Source organism: Falco peregrinus, chromosome 5 (assembly GCF_023634155.1).
Source record: "Falco peregrinus isolate bFalPer1 chromosome 5, bFalPer1.pri, whole genome shotgun sequence".
Classification (NCBI taxonomy): Eukaryota; Metazoa; Chordata; class Aves; order Falconiformes; family Falconidae; genus Falco; species Falco peregrinus.
In genome coordinates, this window is record NC_073725.1 from 76,715,289 (window position 1) to 76,731,248 (window position 15,960).

Genomic DNA, 15,960 nt, shown 5'->3' on the forward strand with positions numbered 1-15,960 from the left:
TGATTTGGAGAGAATGAGCAAAAGCGGGCTGAAGCGCGGCGGCTGCCGCCAGCAGAGCCGAGGGTCACCGCCATGCCGTGCTGGCCACGCCGGCCCTGGCAGCCCGGCGGGAGGCACCGCTCGGCCGCAGGGTACGGCCCTGACCCCACCAGCGCCCGGGTCCCGCTCGCCCGGGGCTGCTGGCGGGAGCGAGCGGCTCTGGATGCAATTAGGGGCATGGGGCGGCAGTGGGGGCCGTCTGGCGCAGCCCCCCGGCTCCCAGGTGGGCTTCCGGCAGGGCTGGCTCCCATTAGGGCCGGCGCAGTGGCAGGAGGGGCCCCTTGCCGGCGCGGGCGGGTCGGTGCGATGGCCACGCTTGCCCACTCAAAGGGCCCATTGTGGTCCTCTCCCCACAGATTTTTCAAATTAACATCCCAAATTCCTCTAAAAATTGCTGCTGTGTAAATATTTTCACTGCGAGCTTTGTATATTTTCCAGCCCCGCGAGGAGGAGAGAAAAAAAGTCCCCGGCGGAGCTGCGGCCTTGTGCTGGGTGCCTCTGGCCGGCGGCTGCTGTAGCCCCCAAGCCTGGCTGGGCATGGGGTCAGTCCTTGCGTGTCCCCTCGCCGCCGGCACTGGGCAGCAGGGACCTTGCAAGGGCACTTAAGCCCCTTCCTGGCCCCTCGCTTTCCCTCCTGCTGCTTGGCTTCATGATGTGCCCTTCCCTTTGTTAGCAAAGGTGTTTTCCCCACTTGCAAACTGGAGGTTTGCAGGGAGCCCCCCACGCGCCAGGTGGGTGCCCAGGGCCCCCACGACCCCTCAGCACATCACGTCGCTCCTGGGGGACTTCCAGCAGCTCCAAAGTGACCACATCTGCGTTAGAGATGCCACACTGGCTGCCCCGGCATGGCAGGAGCAAAGCAGGGGCTCGGCTTTGGCAGGTGCAGCGCAGCCGGGGAGCCCTGTGCCAGGGTTCTCGTGGTGGCACGGCAGGGCCAGGTGCCAGCCGGGAGATGTGGGGAGGGGGCCAGGCTGGGGCTGGGCTGCTGCCAACTGCAGCCACATGGGGAGGGTGCTGCAGCAGCACAAAGGGGCAGCGGGGCTCAGCCTCGGCACGGAGGGCTTTGGGGATGCTGTGGCCAGTGCTTGGCATCCTTTGGGGCTCGACACCCACAGCTGCACCCAGGTGGCTCTGCAGGAGCTTGGCCGTGGCCAAAAAGTGCCCTTCCAGCCCCCACACTTCCCAAACCCAAGCGCAAAAGTCCCTGTGGCCACCGCCAGCCCCGGCGCGCACCAGGAGCTGCTCCGAGCGGCACATCATGCGGCGCTGCTAATTCCTCCCCGCTGAATCAGCGCTGGGGAAGGATTGCAAAACCCCCTGAAATGAACTCAAAAAAATAACCCTCTCACTATGCAGCCTGGCGGGGCTGGTAACCGAGAGCCCCGGCCAGAAGCCGCTGGCAGGATGGGGGGTCTCGGTGGGAAGCTGCAACAAGGAGCCACCGGCTTCACCAGGGCAAGTCCTGCTGCCCCAGCACTGGCCCAGCCCTGCCCAGCACGGGCACCATCTTGCCTGCACCACGACGGCTGCAAGCCTGGAGGTCTCTGGCCTTCAGAGAAACACCCCCAGCCCCACCATGGAAACCAACGCCTGGTCCCCGGGGTCCCCCAGGCCCCCACAGCCAGAGCAGAGCCCCAGGGGGACGCGCTGCCTCGGTGCAGGATGCTGAGGGTCCCCATCCCCGCTCCCCTGGGGCAAGGCAGGCGTGTGCCCGTCCCGCAGCCCCACACGCTGCCGCGAAGCATCTCGGCTGCCAGGAAGAGCTTGTGGAGAGGCAGAAATCCCGCCGGCTTCCTGGAAAGCTGGGAGGCTGGGGCCGGGAGCGCCGGCTGGCTGCAGAGCTGCTGGTGGGCCAAGGCCGTGGCCCATCTGGGAGCGATTTCGGCGCTGCAGCCGCTCGCTGCCTTCCCACCCCAGCACCCCGTGTGTGCACAGAGCTATTTTTACACGGCGTAATTACCGGGGCAGGCGGCGGGGCTGGGTGGCCACCCTGGCGTTAACTCCTTCGTACGGCTGCCCATGAGCATCTCACCCCACGGGGATGGGTCCCACTGTGGGGGTGGCACCTGATGGGGTGGTCTCTCCCCCTCCTCGTGTCTGAGGTTGGCAGCCAAGTGGGAGCAGCAGGAAAAGGCCCTGCCCCGCTTATGGCAAGCAGCCACCGGCCTGGACACCTGTGGGAGGAGGGGGTGAGGGCAGGGGTCTGCAGGGGGATGGGCATGGGCCAGTGCTGCTCAGGGCTCTGCCATGGAGACCTGACCACTAGGGTGGGTGTTGCCAGAGACCCCCAAAACACCCAGCATGACCCAAAAGGGCTGCTAAGTCCCAGGAAGAAGCAGTGCACTGGCGTCGGGGCCAGGCGGGATGGGAGCAGGACTGGCCATCAAGGCCCCATTACAGGTGGTGACTGAGAAGAGGTGGCAGGATGACAGCGGGGACACGTGCCTTGGTGGGGTCCTGTGCCTTGGTGCCCTTGAGAGCTGGGGCTGAAGCCCATGAGCCATCTCAGCCACAGGGCTTGGCTGGGGCAGGGGCAGTGGCCAGCGGGCAGCTGAGCATCCCTGGGCAGCATCCCTGGGGAACCACCCAGGCCCCTCCAGGCCCTGCTCCAGCGCTGGGGGAGCCAAACAGCCCCAAATTCCTCCACAAACATCCTGGCGTGCTGGCTGCCCGCTGCCGGCAGGTCCTGGCTTCAGCACCTCCCAGCTCTGGTGGACTTTGCACCGTGAAGGGCGGAGGGCACCTGGCCATCCCCACCACTGTCCTGCCCTGTGGAGACCTGCCCTGCGCTGGCACATGCCACAGGGACATGGCTCCCCAGGACATCTGCAGACACAGTGACCTCAGCCATGCCAACCCACCCTCAGCCTTGAGCCAGCCGTGGCATGGGCAGGAGGCTGCCCACCCCCCTGCTCGGTGAGTGTGCACCCCCAGCCTCCATGGGGACATTTTTGGGACACCAAAAGACATGGTGACACAAGGGAGCTGCTGTTCTCACCAGCCCTGGCATGGTGACGGCCCCATCCCTGGGCAGCGCGGCGCTGGCTGCCGGGCGCACGGCAGTGGGGTCTGGTCGCTGACCCCGAGTTGGAGCCAGTAACCCAACCCCGCCGGTGCTGGTTGCAATTTAGGGCAACAATAACCTATTGAGGCCCCTTCCTGGCTCCTGCCCTGCTGCTCCTTGATCTAATTAAAGGGGGCCAGGGAGGAAGACAAAACCTGGATTGAAGGGAACGGCAGGTACCCAAAGGCGGCATGCTGAGGACCATGGCACAGAGAGGCTGGGGACACCTGCGCCTCCTGCCACCCGCTCCCTCAGGGGTTTGGGCACTGGCCGGGGATCAGCTCCTGAGCACAGCCCCGGCACAACCGGGGTGCTTTGAAAATCAGGTTTATGTGGTCGCAAAGATCTTGCCTGCTCAGGATTTGGGATGGGGGACCCCCAAAATGCACTTTTTGATGTGGGGGTGAATGGCACATCCCTGTCCTCTCCCTCCATGGATGCTGGGCCGGGTGCAGCCACCCCATGGGATATGGTGCACGCTGGGGGTGTCCCCCACCTTGGGGCATGCCACGGCCCCACTCCGGGGTGCCACATGGTGCCTGGGACACATGGCCATCTTGGTGGGCATGGGCCCCCGTGGCAGGGCGTGGTGGGGATGCGGTGCGGACACGGTGGGGACGGGGGTCCCCTTCCTGCCGGCCGGGTGTCAGTAATGAATGGTATGAGTTTCCTGCCCGCCCACTGATTGCTTCCTCAAAGAGCCTCAATGAGCTGCTGCCGCTGTGCCCGGCTCCCCACGCGCGGTTCGCAGCATGGCCTGCACCGCACCGCTGCACTGCTGCACAGTCCCCCATGCCCCATGCTGGGCTCCCACCGCCACACCGGAGATCCACGACGAGCACCCCCAGCTGCTCCACCATCCCTGGGGTGCCAGACTGCTGTTCCTGCAGCAGCAGCACCCAGCAACCCCCCTGCACCAGCAGCTCAGTTCGGGCACTGCCTCTGGGGGGACCTGGTCCCCCCCAACACTGCGCCCCTGCCCTAGCCACAGCACCGGGGCTCCCGAGCACCGCACCCCACTGGCCCCCGGTCAGGACGGCTTTGCCGCAGGGAGAGCACAGCCCCCACTCGGCACCGCTGCTGGGAGCCAGCCCAAATCCCCCTCCACCATTTGTCATCTTTGTGAGATTTATGGTGGGGAGTGGTTGGGGCTGGAAGCGCAGCCATTCCTGGCCTAAAAAAAGCACCTCCTGCTCCTTGGCGGCTCCCCGGCACAGGGGGGTTCCCGCTCACCCCCCTGCCCCCAGCCCCTCTCTGTATCGCCACGCAGCCGCAAGCCGGCAGAGGCCCAGCGTGACGTGCAGGCAGCGCCCGCCAGCCGCATTCCTGGCGGCCGATAAACCCAGCAGCCAAAATAACTCCAGCCTGCGCAGAGGGGGCTGAGCACAGCCTGGCGTCTGCATCCAATTTAGCCGGGCTGGCTCGCCCCGGCCCAGCGCCGGCGGGGAGGCCCATGCACGCAGGGTGCGTGAAGCAGCAGGATTTGGGGTAATTCCCACTGGATTCTCCTCTGGCAGCAATAAGGGACCCCCAAAGTGTCCCCCTTGCAGCATGCTGTGTGCCCTGGCCTCCTTTGGGAGTGTTCACTCTGGACTCTAATGATGGCTGGTCGCTGAGGCTGGACATGGCCACCCGGCGGCTCCCTTTGCCCTTTGTGCCGGCGGGGCTGGCGAGCAGGAGAGCCGCAGGCTGCTCACCCCGGGAGTTCACAAGAGGGTGAGGGATGCTGCGGCAGCTTCCCTGCCTGCTCCCACCTGGGGCTGCTCCCCCGGCCACCGTGCCAGCACCTCCCCACCATCCCCGCAGCCGATGCTCTCCCCTCCTGTCAGCCCCGGCTGCCGGCTCAGAGCTGACACGGTGGCGCGGGGGCAGCCGGCACGGTGGCCAAGGGCTGGCCCCGCTGTCACGGCTCACTCAGCTCCTTGCCAGAGGCCTCGTATCGGCACCCAGCGGCTGCCGACCACCCAGCCTGCTCCAGCATGCTGGCCCACCACAGAGCCTGCCCGGCGTGCAGCGAGGCTCCCGGTGTCCCTGTGCTTTGCCAGCAGCTCTGGGGAGAGCCGGCAGCTTCCAGCACAGCCCGGCAAGGGCCTTGCCCCAAACCCCCATCACCCTGGTGGGATGAAGGCACTGCCTCCTCCTCCCTGTCCTGTTGCCTTGTCCACACCGCAACACTAAGCCAGCTCGCGGGGCAGCATGGGAGAGGCCAGGCTGGGTCTGACCAGAGCGTTCCCCACCTCTGCCGTGCCCTGCAGATGGGAGACAGCTCCATCGCGCCTTACCAAGGGGCGCTGACCCTTTACAGCTGCAGAAGCTCCTCTTCCACTTCCCCAAGGGAGGCCCGGTGAGCCTGGCTCTGCCGCCGGCCTGGCCACGGCTGGCTGGGCAGCCGCCACAGCACCATGGCACAAATCACTGCGGCGCCACCAGGAGCGGGTGGTTGGGGCTGAGCTGCTCCAGAACATGGGCAGAGCCGAAGGGATTGGCTCACACATAGGTCTTGTGCTACCCCAGTGCACGCACCCTCCCAGCTTACAGCCACCTCAGACACTGCTGTGCTGTCCCCAGCAGTGCCAGCACCCGTCACAGTGCCACAGAGCACCCGTCCCACCTCAGCGCTGCTGGGGACACCTCCGCACCATCCCCAGCACTGCCACCACCCCATGGCACCCAAATAGTGCCGGGGATGTGACCATGCCATCCCCAGCCTTGTCCCCAGCTCTGTGGCTGAGCAGTGCCGGTGCCAGGAGCTCTCCGCCGCCTCCTGCTCTGCCACTGTGCTCCACGTGGGTGTCTGACCACGGCGTCCCTGCTGCACCACCCTGTGTCCCCACTGCCCGTCCTCCTGCCTTGTGGTGAGTCCCCATCCCTACCCGGGTGAGGTGTCCAGTGCCATGGTGAGCATCGCCTCGCCGAACCGCCGTGTGTCCCACAGCTTCACCTCCCGCTCCCGCATCTGCAGGGGCACAGACACAACGTTGGTGGCACCAGGGCTGCCCGGCCAGCCCTGCAGCACCACCTCCTTCACCAGCCAGCCTCCCTCCATCCCCAGCAAGGGCCAGGTCACTTGTGGAGGGGACCGCCTGCTTTCATGGGGGACAGGCCATCCAAAAAGCACCTTGGGTCCTGGCACAGCTGCCACAGGGAGTGGGGCTGGGACATCCCGGTGGTGCCAGGGCCACCTTCCGGGTGAGGACTGTACCTGGCTGAACCCGATGGAGATGAGGCAATTGCTGGAGCCCATCCAGAGCAGCCGGGAGTCCTTGTTGTTCTTGTGTCCCAGGACACTCTGCAAGGCACAGGAGACACAGCTGTCAGCATTGCCACCAGCCATGCCAGGCATGCCACGTGGAATGCACATTTCACCGGCAGTGGCTGTGAACCACCCTGGGGCCAAGCACACGGAGCCAAGTGCTGGCTCCCAACTCCGCTGAGAGATGCCCACGGTGACAGTGCAGTGGGGACAGCCTGCAAGCGGTGACAGTCCTCAGCCCCAATCCTGTGCCGGTGTGGTTGCATTGTGGAGCGGCTGGCCTGGCTCCCGGCGAGGAGCGGAGGGTGGCAGCAAGTAACGTGAGCGTGAAGGGGCACAGGACAGCTCCCTGGCCCCTCAGGGCTCTCCCCACACCCTGTGAGGGGGCTCGGGGGCCATTGTGCTGCGAGGAAGCTGTTCCGTGCTGGCAGGCACGGGAAGAGGCTTGGCCGTGGCCATAGTGACAGAGGGACTTACTTCCCTGGCTGCATCCCCAGGCTCTCAATCCGTGCTGAATCCCGGCTGCAGGAGCTGTGTGTCCGGATGCTACCAAAACACATGGCAAACTGAGCCCAGCTGCGCTCCCCACACTGCCCTGAGCCCCTGCAGTCCTGCTCCACCTCTGCCCTGGGCTCCCCCCGGGGCTGGGACGCCCCCAGCCCACATCAGCGCCTTGACCTGCCCACCATCTCCAGGCTGGTCTCCCCACAGGCCCTGGTGCCGCTCTGCCCAGGATGGGAGGGAAAGAGTCACCATGGGGCTGGTGGCAGCTCCTTGCCGGTTCCCACGTGGCCCCCAGATGGGTCCTGCGGTTCCCAGCATCCCAGTGGGAGCCGGCAGCCAGCACTCACCCCACGGCGCAGGCAGTGCTCGCAGCCCCCTCGCTCTTGTTTGCAAAGCACCAATAAAAGACTGCTAACGATTTCAGAGCTGGCATGGAAAAGCAGAGGACTCTGCCAGAGCTAAACGCAGCGTGGCGCTTCCGGCACCTCCGTGCAGGGCAGCTGGACTTGGCGTGGGGGCAGGAGGGATGGGGTGGGCACAGGAGGGTGCCCACATGTCCACAGCCCCCCGGGTTGGCACGTCCATGCTGACGCGGTGCCGGAGGAGCTGTGTCCCGTGAGCTGCATCCCCCTTGGTGTGAACACTGCGCACCACCGGGTCACAACTACACTGTGCCTGCCAGCGAGGCTCTGCCACCACGGCGGGCTGGCGAGGGTCTGTAGAGGTGCCGTACCTCCCACCCTCCCACCAGAGACACCCCACCGGGAGCAGCCTCTTCCAGTGCTGGCCACCAGACCCAGAGGGATGCCTGCTCTCCGGAGAGACCCACAGCCAGGGCGGGAGAAGGCACATGGTGCCAAGCTCATCCTCCCCCTGGCTCCAGCACGCACGTCTCCCTGCCAGCACAAACACGGCACTCTCCAGCCAGCGCAGCTCATTTGGAAGTGGCAATGCTGGCCAAGCCGAGCCCAGCGCTCCCAGCCGCGGGGCAGGATGTGGGGCAGGAGGGGCCCGTCCCCCACCTCCAACACACTAACACAGGAGCTGGCTCCTGGGGAGGGGGAGGGCCTGGAGAAGGGAACACATCCCATGATCGGTGCCAAGAGGGATGGAAACCCCAGGAGCCGAGGCCAGCCTGCTTGTCGGCCAGAAGAGTACTTCTGCACCTGAGCCATGCGGCCGTGGCATCCAAAACTCAACAGCTGGGGATTCGATAGCCAGCGGCGCCAGCTCCACCGCCTCCCGTGCACGGCTGGTCCCCTGGGCCACCCAGCACAGCACCCCAGAGGTGGTGGCGAGTGGCAGACCCCAGGGCGGGCGGCACGGCTGGCAGAGGGCAGGGCAATGCTGCTGTTGCTCCCAGCCCACGTTGTGCTGGCTGCGGCGCAGGGCCATGTTTTCCGCATTAGTTCCATCCTGGCTGAGCAGTACGTATGGCAGCAAGTATGTGGGGAGGCCAGGGCTGGGGCTGGGCTGCTCCGCTTTTGGTGGTGGCTCAGGCACCCGGCTGTGTCAACGTTGCCAGAGGCGAGTGTATGGGCCCAGATGGCAGTCAGACCTGGCAGGGGGGTTGGTCCCTGAGGACCTCCCACACCGTGTCCTCTCCCCCGGTGCTGAGAGTCTTGGCAGAGATGGGGCTGTGTGACCTGGCACCAACAGTAGACACTGGTGTGGTTCAGTCAGCAGGGAGCCCCGGGGCAGCCGTGGGGCTGCTGCGGGTCCCTGGGGCTGGGCACAGACTCTGGCATCCAGCCTGGGGTGATGCTGGGGACCCCACCGTGTCCCTGGAGCAGGGGACCAGCAGCAGCCTGAGGGCCAGGCATCCCTCCTGAGCTGCTCACCCCCCTGGCAGGCTGAGCAGAGCCCACCAGTGCCAGGCCAGCACATGGGGAGCCGAGGAGGCCTCCCAGCTCCCCAGCCACGCCAGACGAGGCAGCCCAGCCTCCTCCAGCCCATTGCACGGGTGCAGCCCAGCTGGTTTCAGGCAGCCCAGGCTGGAGGGAGCTCGTGCTCCCTCCTCAGAGCTGGATCAGCTGCATGGGGAGGGTTTCCCAGCGCTGTCCCTCTCCCCATCTCAACACATCCCTCCCAGCACAGGCTGGGTACAGCACCAGTACGCACAGCGCTCCCCGTGCAGCCCGGAGCACTCGGCTGCAGGACGCAGGGGGCTGCGGGGGGGCTGGCCCGTCGGACACAGCTGTTGGCAGCAATGCTGCGGCAGGGCTGGGTGAGCTGGTAACAGCTGCCCACGGGGAGCAACCGCCTTCAGCTCCTCGGCTGCCTGGGAGAGCCCAACACAAAGCAAACACTGCTGCGGTGCCGGGGTGATCCCTGGTGATCCCTGGCTCCGTGGGAGCCGCTACCCTCAGCCAGGATGCACAGCAAGGCGAGCTGGAGGTGGGGAGCCCAGGGCAGAGCCGTGGGGCTGGATGGGTGGGAGGTGGCTGCGGGGGTCACAGCTCTGCCCTTGGCAGAGACCCTGTGGCTGGCAGGGGCCAGGACAGCTCAGCCCTGCCTGTGGCTAGCAGACCATGAGCATGGCTAGCAGACCACAAGAATCTTACCCCTGTGGAAAGCAACCCCAGCAGAGGGTCCTGCGTGGGCACAGGAGGCACCAGGGCCAGGTTGAGCCATCCGTCTGCTGGTGGGTGCCAGGGCAGGAGGGAGGGGGTCCCCCCAGACCGGGGCACTGCCATGGGCTCTGGGGACAGACGCCTCCTCCCTGTACCAAAGGCACGGGTCCATGCACATGGGGGAAGCCGTGGCTCCCTCCAAACCCCATAAAGTTGCAGAGGGCAGGAAGAACGGCTCCCTGGGGAGCCGAGGGGGCTAACCATGGCACCGCATCCTGCTCTGGCACCAGAACGTGAACGATCTCCCTCCATTGCCAAATCTCAGTTACTCCAGAGGTGGTCAGGAGAGCAGAGCAGCCTCTTCCAAGCCAACCCTGCTCCTGATCTCTGCCCAGAACTCGGGGAGACCAGGAGCTGCCACCTGTCCCCAGGGATCCCAGCCACCACACATGGCAGTGGCGATGCTCTGGTAGCCATCACGCTGCCAGCACTGGCCCCTGCCCACTGCTGGGTGTGAGGCATCTGTGTCATGGTGGGGCAGAGCAGGGTGAGCCCCCTCCTGCCTGTGCTGCCTTCCTGATCCCAGGGACAGGGCAGCATCACTGCAGTGCCCCTGGGGAGCTGGGCACCATCAGTGCCGTGCAGGCTTTGCCTCTCCCTCCCCCCCGCCAGCACAGCCCCCAGCCTAGGTCCGGCCTCTCCTGCCCTTGATGAGGCCAGTGTGATGTCCCAGGGGATCCAGGCCCTCCTGCCCTCGACGAGGCCAGTGCGATGTCCCAGGGGATGCTGCTGGCCCAGCAAGGGCAGGAAGGGGAGCGGGTTCCCACCGGGACAGCCCTATGGCTGCGGAGGCTCCCACCTCAGCACTGATGCCCCGGCATGGGGTCGGGCTGGGAGCACAGCTCCCTCCCCGGGGAAGGTGAGGGGAGACTCGCTGGCCACACGGGCTGGTCAGACTGCAGCACCCATCAGCACCCATTCCTCCTCTCCCACATCTCTTCTTGCAGCCACTGTCCCTGCAAGCTCTGCCATGAGGCCGTTACCAAATCCCCAAAACGCCTTTGCCCTCTTGAGCATGAGCCTCCCCGGCACCCCAGGTTGGGCAGCAAGCCGAGGGCTCCTGCAGTGCCGTGCTGGAGCCCCAGGTGAGCGAGGCAGGGACCTGCACCCTGCTGCGCCAGCAGGGCTGTCCCCAGTGCGAGGGAAGGGCACCCAGGTGAGGGCAAGCCAGTGCCCCTGTGCACCCGCATCCCTTGCGATGCTGCTGGCTCATCCCGAATCCTCCTTGACTTCCCCATGTCTGCCATACCAAGCGGCATTCCTGGGAAGGACGGCCGAGGGGGAAGCAGAGCAGAGGAAATATAAACAGTCCCGTGCAGCTACGCTGGGGAACAGAAGCATGAGAGCGCCGAGCGCACGGTGCTATAAATAGGCAGCCCAGAGCCAGGCCAACTTTTTCAAAGCTTCCCACGGTCTCCTTGGGAATGTGGGATGCTGCAGACCTTCCCCCAGCCTGGAGGAAGCCGCTGCTGAGGCTGGGAGTCAGGTACCCCCGGGGTGACCCCAGCGTGGGATACCACGCTGATGGGGTGGGGGGGAAGAAGGCTAAAAGTCTCTCTATGTCCTGATGCGCCTTCCCCCAGCAAGCAGTCCCCAGCCAGCCCCACACTGACAGCCAGATACTGGGCAGAGGTGACACGTAGGGATTTGTGGGGTCCTAGCTGTGGGTATGGATGGGTTACTCCAGCCTGGATATCGCCCTTACCACAGCATTGCCCCGCTACCACGGCCGTGCTTCCCATGGAGACCCTCTCCCTGCCATACTCTCCCACCGCGGCAGGGGTTGATGTGGCCCATGGGATGGTGGCTACAGCTTGGGAGAGGGGCTGGAGTCCCTCTCCTACCCCTGGGGCCACAGGCAGGGCTGGGGCACCCCCAGCCTCAGCGGGACAGCACAGTCCTGCCCCACACTGGGTGTGCTTGCAGGGCTGTGAGCCCCATGTGCTCCCAGGCCCTGAGCTCTGCCCCAGCATAGCCCACCAGGTGGAGGGACAAACCCACAGCAGGGCCAAACCCATGGGGACACCCTCCTGGCTGTCCCCAGGCGCCCTCAGCTCCGGTCCCACCACTAAACCAGAGTTCATTAAAATGTGAGCAGGAGTGTGCACTCGCCCGGTGCGCGTGGCCGTTCCCTCGCCCCCGGTCCTGCTGAAATGCCGGCGGAGGAAGTTTCTCGTGAGAACGAAGCCAGCTCTTCTCCATCCCACACTGGCCGCGCTCGGCGGCAGCCCCGCAGCCCAGCGCCGACGGCACCCACCCCGGCCCTGTAATGGGAGCCAGGTGCCGGCCAGATGCACGCAGCGTGCGGGGGCGGGATGTGGCCCATCGGCTCCGCATGCTGCCGGCTGGGAGTGATGCCGTGTCCGCTGGACACAGCTCTGCTGCACCAAACTGGGGCACAAGCACACGTGCAGCCACGCTGCCCGCACAGCGCAGGACAGTCCCTCCCATGTAGCAGCTTTCTGCCCCCATGAGCCACCAGCTTCTTTCCAGCAGTGTCTGCAAGTGTTTTTGATTGCACATGCCTGTCAGTAAATATTTTTGAGGATGCACCCCCAGCAGATATAGGTTGATTGATGCATACAATGATATGCATGTACAGCTGAAGGTCTAGTATTTTCTCCCTGCACCCTCACGGGTTGCCGTGTGCACCTCGCTTTGGAGAGCACTGCTTGAGAGGACAAGCAAGACCCCGGCCCACTGTGCAGGCAGTGTTTTGCCCCTGCCAGCCTCAGGGAGGGGAAGCTCAGGACCCAGAGGAGAGGCTGGCCAGGGGCGTGGGCAAGCAGAGATGCCATCCTAGTAACCCATGCCATACCCAAATCCCTGCCCTGCACTGGTCCTGGTGACCCACGTGGGGCATCAGCCGGGGTATGGGCACCCTCCCAGTGCCCCGACCCCCCTGCTCAGTACTCTGTCCCCTGTCCCCTCACGCCAGTGCATGATGCACCCCAAGGGCACGTCCCAGGGGGATGTGGGAGGGAAGTTTTGTGGGGTTTGCCCCACATTGCAGGGTGGGCGAGGGCGGGAGCAGCAAAGCACTGAGCCCTGGCAGAGCCAAAGCCATGAGGAAGAGGATGTGACTCGCTTCCAGCAAGAGAGTCAAGGCAAGGAGGGCGAGCATCAGCAGCCATGGGAGGGGAGGGCAGGCTGCAGCCAGGGCAGTGCGGCCTTGGGAGGGGATGAGGCAGAGATTGGGACTCACAGGACCCCTCCAGGACAGCAGCACTCAGCCCCAGCCCCAGCCAGGCAGGGGGAGTTGCAGCTGCACAGGGAGGCACAGCAGGACCCGCTGCAGCAAAGGGGTGGCTCCGCCATCTCCACTGCCAGTTTAGGGGCACCAAGGAGGCACACTGAGCAGCAATGGGGTGCAAGCACAGCCCTAATGCTCGCAAAGGGGCTGCTGAAGTTGCAGCTCCCTGCTCCAGTCCAGACGCAGCAATGAGAGGCTGGGGGTGAAGCAGGATGAGGCCACTGCTCTCCCAAGGGAAACCATGGCCTTGTGTACGTACTGGGCACCCTGTGGGGTCAGCCAGACCCCAGCCCTGCCACTCTTGCTGTGTCATGTGATTCTGCCTACTACTGGATGTGCTCAAAATAGCTGCCACGGACATAGCTGGGACTGGGGGGCTCAGGCCCCCGCCAGGGGCACTGCCACGGAGTGCAGGCAGCCTGCCAGTTACCCTCCTTGCCACCCGTCCTCGGTCCCCAGCCCCATGTGTGCTGCATCCGTGAGACCTGACAGCAGCATCAAACATCACTTGGTGACCCCTCCTCCCCGAGGCTCTTATTTTAGCTCCTTTTCACCCTTCTCCCCCTGCTCTAAAAGAAGGAATGGCTTAATGAAGCAGGTGTGGCAAATTAAGAAAACCAGCCAGAGAAACAGCTTTCTGTCAAAGCTGGCTTCGGCACCGTGTGCTGCAAAGGGACTGGGGTGAGCCAGCAGCAGTGCCGAGCCTGAGCCCAAGACCTTGGCCTGCTGCTGAGGAAACCCAGCCCGCGGTGCTGCAGGGGCCAGCCCAGCTGGAAAACTCATCGCGCTGCTCACCTTGCTCACTGCTGTGAAAAACTAGGCAACTTCAAAGCCAGGAGCTCACGAGGTGCTGGCACTGCACGGCGGCCCCAGCATCACCCGGTTTTGTAACTACGCTGGCCCAGGGGAGAAGGAGCCTTTCCAAATAACCCGGCCCTCCAGCAGCCGGGGAAAAAAGAAAAAACAGAACACGGGAGTGCTATTCCTCTTGGCTAAGCAAGCCCTGCACAAACTTCTAGAGGATTTATGGCATTTTAAAGTTTTCCCCTTCAGCACAGTACTTCTCCAAGACTAAACATCTTCATCAATTCTCAGCCGGCTGGGGTTAGGGCTACGGCACGGCAGTGCTCGGCCGCGGCAGAGAAGGTGCATATTTCTCTTGGCAAACCCCGAATGCTGGCCCCGGGCTGGATCAGACGGCAGTGGAGGGAAGTGAGCTGCCTGCTTTGAACAGCCACCATCATTCACACGTTATTTTTAATAGCTCAGCGAGACAGAGTCCACCCTCCCCAGGAGACTTGGCTCGAGCCCATCGCGCTCACAGCTTTGCCGAAACGCCATTATACAAGCTGACAGGTCTGGCAGGGGGAGAAGCAGGGGGCAGGCAGGGAAGGGAGCAGCGCCTGGGGCTGTCGGTGGATAGGCGCAGGATGAATTTAGGAGCAGACACTGGTACCTTCCATCCACACCAAGTGGCACCCAGAGCAGGGGAACGTCACAGGGGCCACTTGAGGGCTGGGAGCCCTTTGCCCTGGCTTGTTTGCACGTGCATCCGTTGGGTTTATATTTATATGTTGTGGTGCTGTATTTATAAGGCTGCCTGAAAGGTCAGGGCACCACACGTACCTGCAGAAAGCACCTTACAGGAGCTCAGCACCTGGGCTCCATGCAGAGGCAACTGGAGGGTCCCAATGCAGCATACTGCCAAGAGCACCAGCTCCTCCGGTCACTGCCCAGGGCTACTGCTGTGCCTGAGCACAGGCACCACAGGCCATCAGTGCCTGGAGCCCATGGGTATGTGCACACCAGTGGCAAGAGAGGCACAAGGAGCAGCAGAGCTCACTGCAGCCATCTCGCCCTGCTCTCCGCTGCATCCCTCCCCTCCCAAAGGCTTCCAGCCCCTTCTGCAGTGAGGGCTGGCAGTCGCTGGCAGCCAGAGCCCTCAAGCCACAGGAAACCTCTAATAAGAGGCTGTTTAAACTCGATGTCAAGGCTTAAGTCCTCTACTTATTTCCTAATGGCTGCTATTTGCTGAGCTGTGCGGATCCAGCCACCCAGCCATCACCCTTTGCAGGTCCTCATCCCCAAGAGCCTTTTGCCCAGCTCCCACACAGTGGCACGGAGCCCGGGAGCCTGCAGCCCCACCGCAGCCCTCCTGCCCATGGTGCTTGGGATCACCGCCTGCAGGGTGCTGGATCACTGCCCGCAGGCAGACAGCCCCAGCAGCAGCATGCCACTGCACTGGGGGAGCTCGCCGACCTGGGGGGAGGGCAGAGGTATCCAATGCTGAAGCCCACCGGGGTGTAGGATGAGGCAGCCCTGTTCCCCCTGCCCTCAGCCTCTCCACCGCGTTGCCGCTGGGGCCTCTCCCAAGCCGTGCTAGGGCTGGGACAGTTTGGAGCTCCAAAGCCCACCCCACAGCAGGCAGTGGGCACCCTGGCTGGGCAGGGCTGCCTGCACCATGGCACCCAGCACACCCGGGAGGGACAGTACCTGGGAGGCAGTTGGGCTGGCTCGAGGGTCAAAGATCCGCAGATTCTTGTCCTTTTGAGATAAAAAGAAAACAGAGGAGGGTTAAGGACCCTGTGGCTAGTGGGATGTCAGGCTGTATTTGGCAGAAAACTGGAGCAAGCAGCCCCCCTCCTTGCTGCCCATCACTCTCCTGCCTGCAGTGCCCGCCCCTATGGAAGGCTTTCAGTGTCCTCTAGGTCCTGCCCCACATTGCTGGCAGGGGTGCAGCCCCAGGACCCCCACAGCCTCACCAGGACCCCCACACCCTCAAAACTGCTCCCAGAGAAGGGGAAAACAGAGCCAGAGCTGGAGCCTGACCGTTGGTTACCATCCTGCCAGCACTCCAGCAACCCATGGGCAGGGGAGGGAGCCTCTCTTCTGTCTGGTACCCCACAGCCAAACAGGGCGTGGGGTGCCCTTCAGCAAGGGCAGTCTGGGACACAGAGGCAGCACAGAGGTGCCCCAGTGCCAGCCTTGCTGCCAGGGTGCTATTTGGTGAGCGCACGTTGTGCCAGCTAGACCCCCATGGCACGGCACGGTATTGTACCGGGCCTCATTGGCCACACGGCACAGCTTGGAGGCAGACCCGCACCCCAGATGGCATGGCTTGGGGTTACAGCCCCTGCGCTCAGCCTGCACACTTGGTACGGGCTCCAATCGCTCGCTTCGCCTGCACACCCAGCCTGCACGCTCCATCTTGGGC

General features: G+C 64.5%; 1 protein-coding gene across 1 annotated transcript in view; it reads right to left on the reverse strand.

Moving 5' to 3' along the window:
• LOC101920269 (mitochondrial import inner membrane translocase subunit TIM16) overlaps window positions 1–15,960 on the reverse strand; it is a 41,449-nt gene that overhangs the window by 17,530 nt on the left and 7,959 nt on the right. Inside the window, exons 7-9 of the mRNA XM_055804512.1 lie at window positions 15,240–15,290; window positions 6,306–6,392; window positions 5,977–6,059 (exon numbers count right to left, since the gene is read on the reverse strand). Coding sequence (XP_055660487.1) covers window positions 5,977–6,059; window positions 6,306–6,392; window positions 15,240–15,290 — 221 coding nt within the window. The remainder of the gene's footprint in view (window positions 1–5,976; window positions 6,060–6,305; window positions 6,393–15,239; window positions 15,291–15,960) is intronic.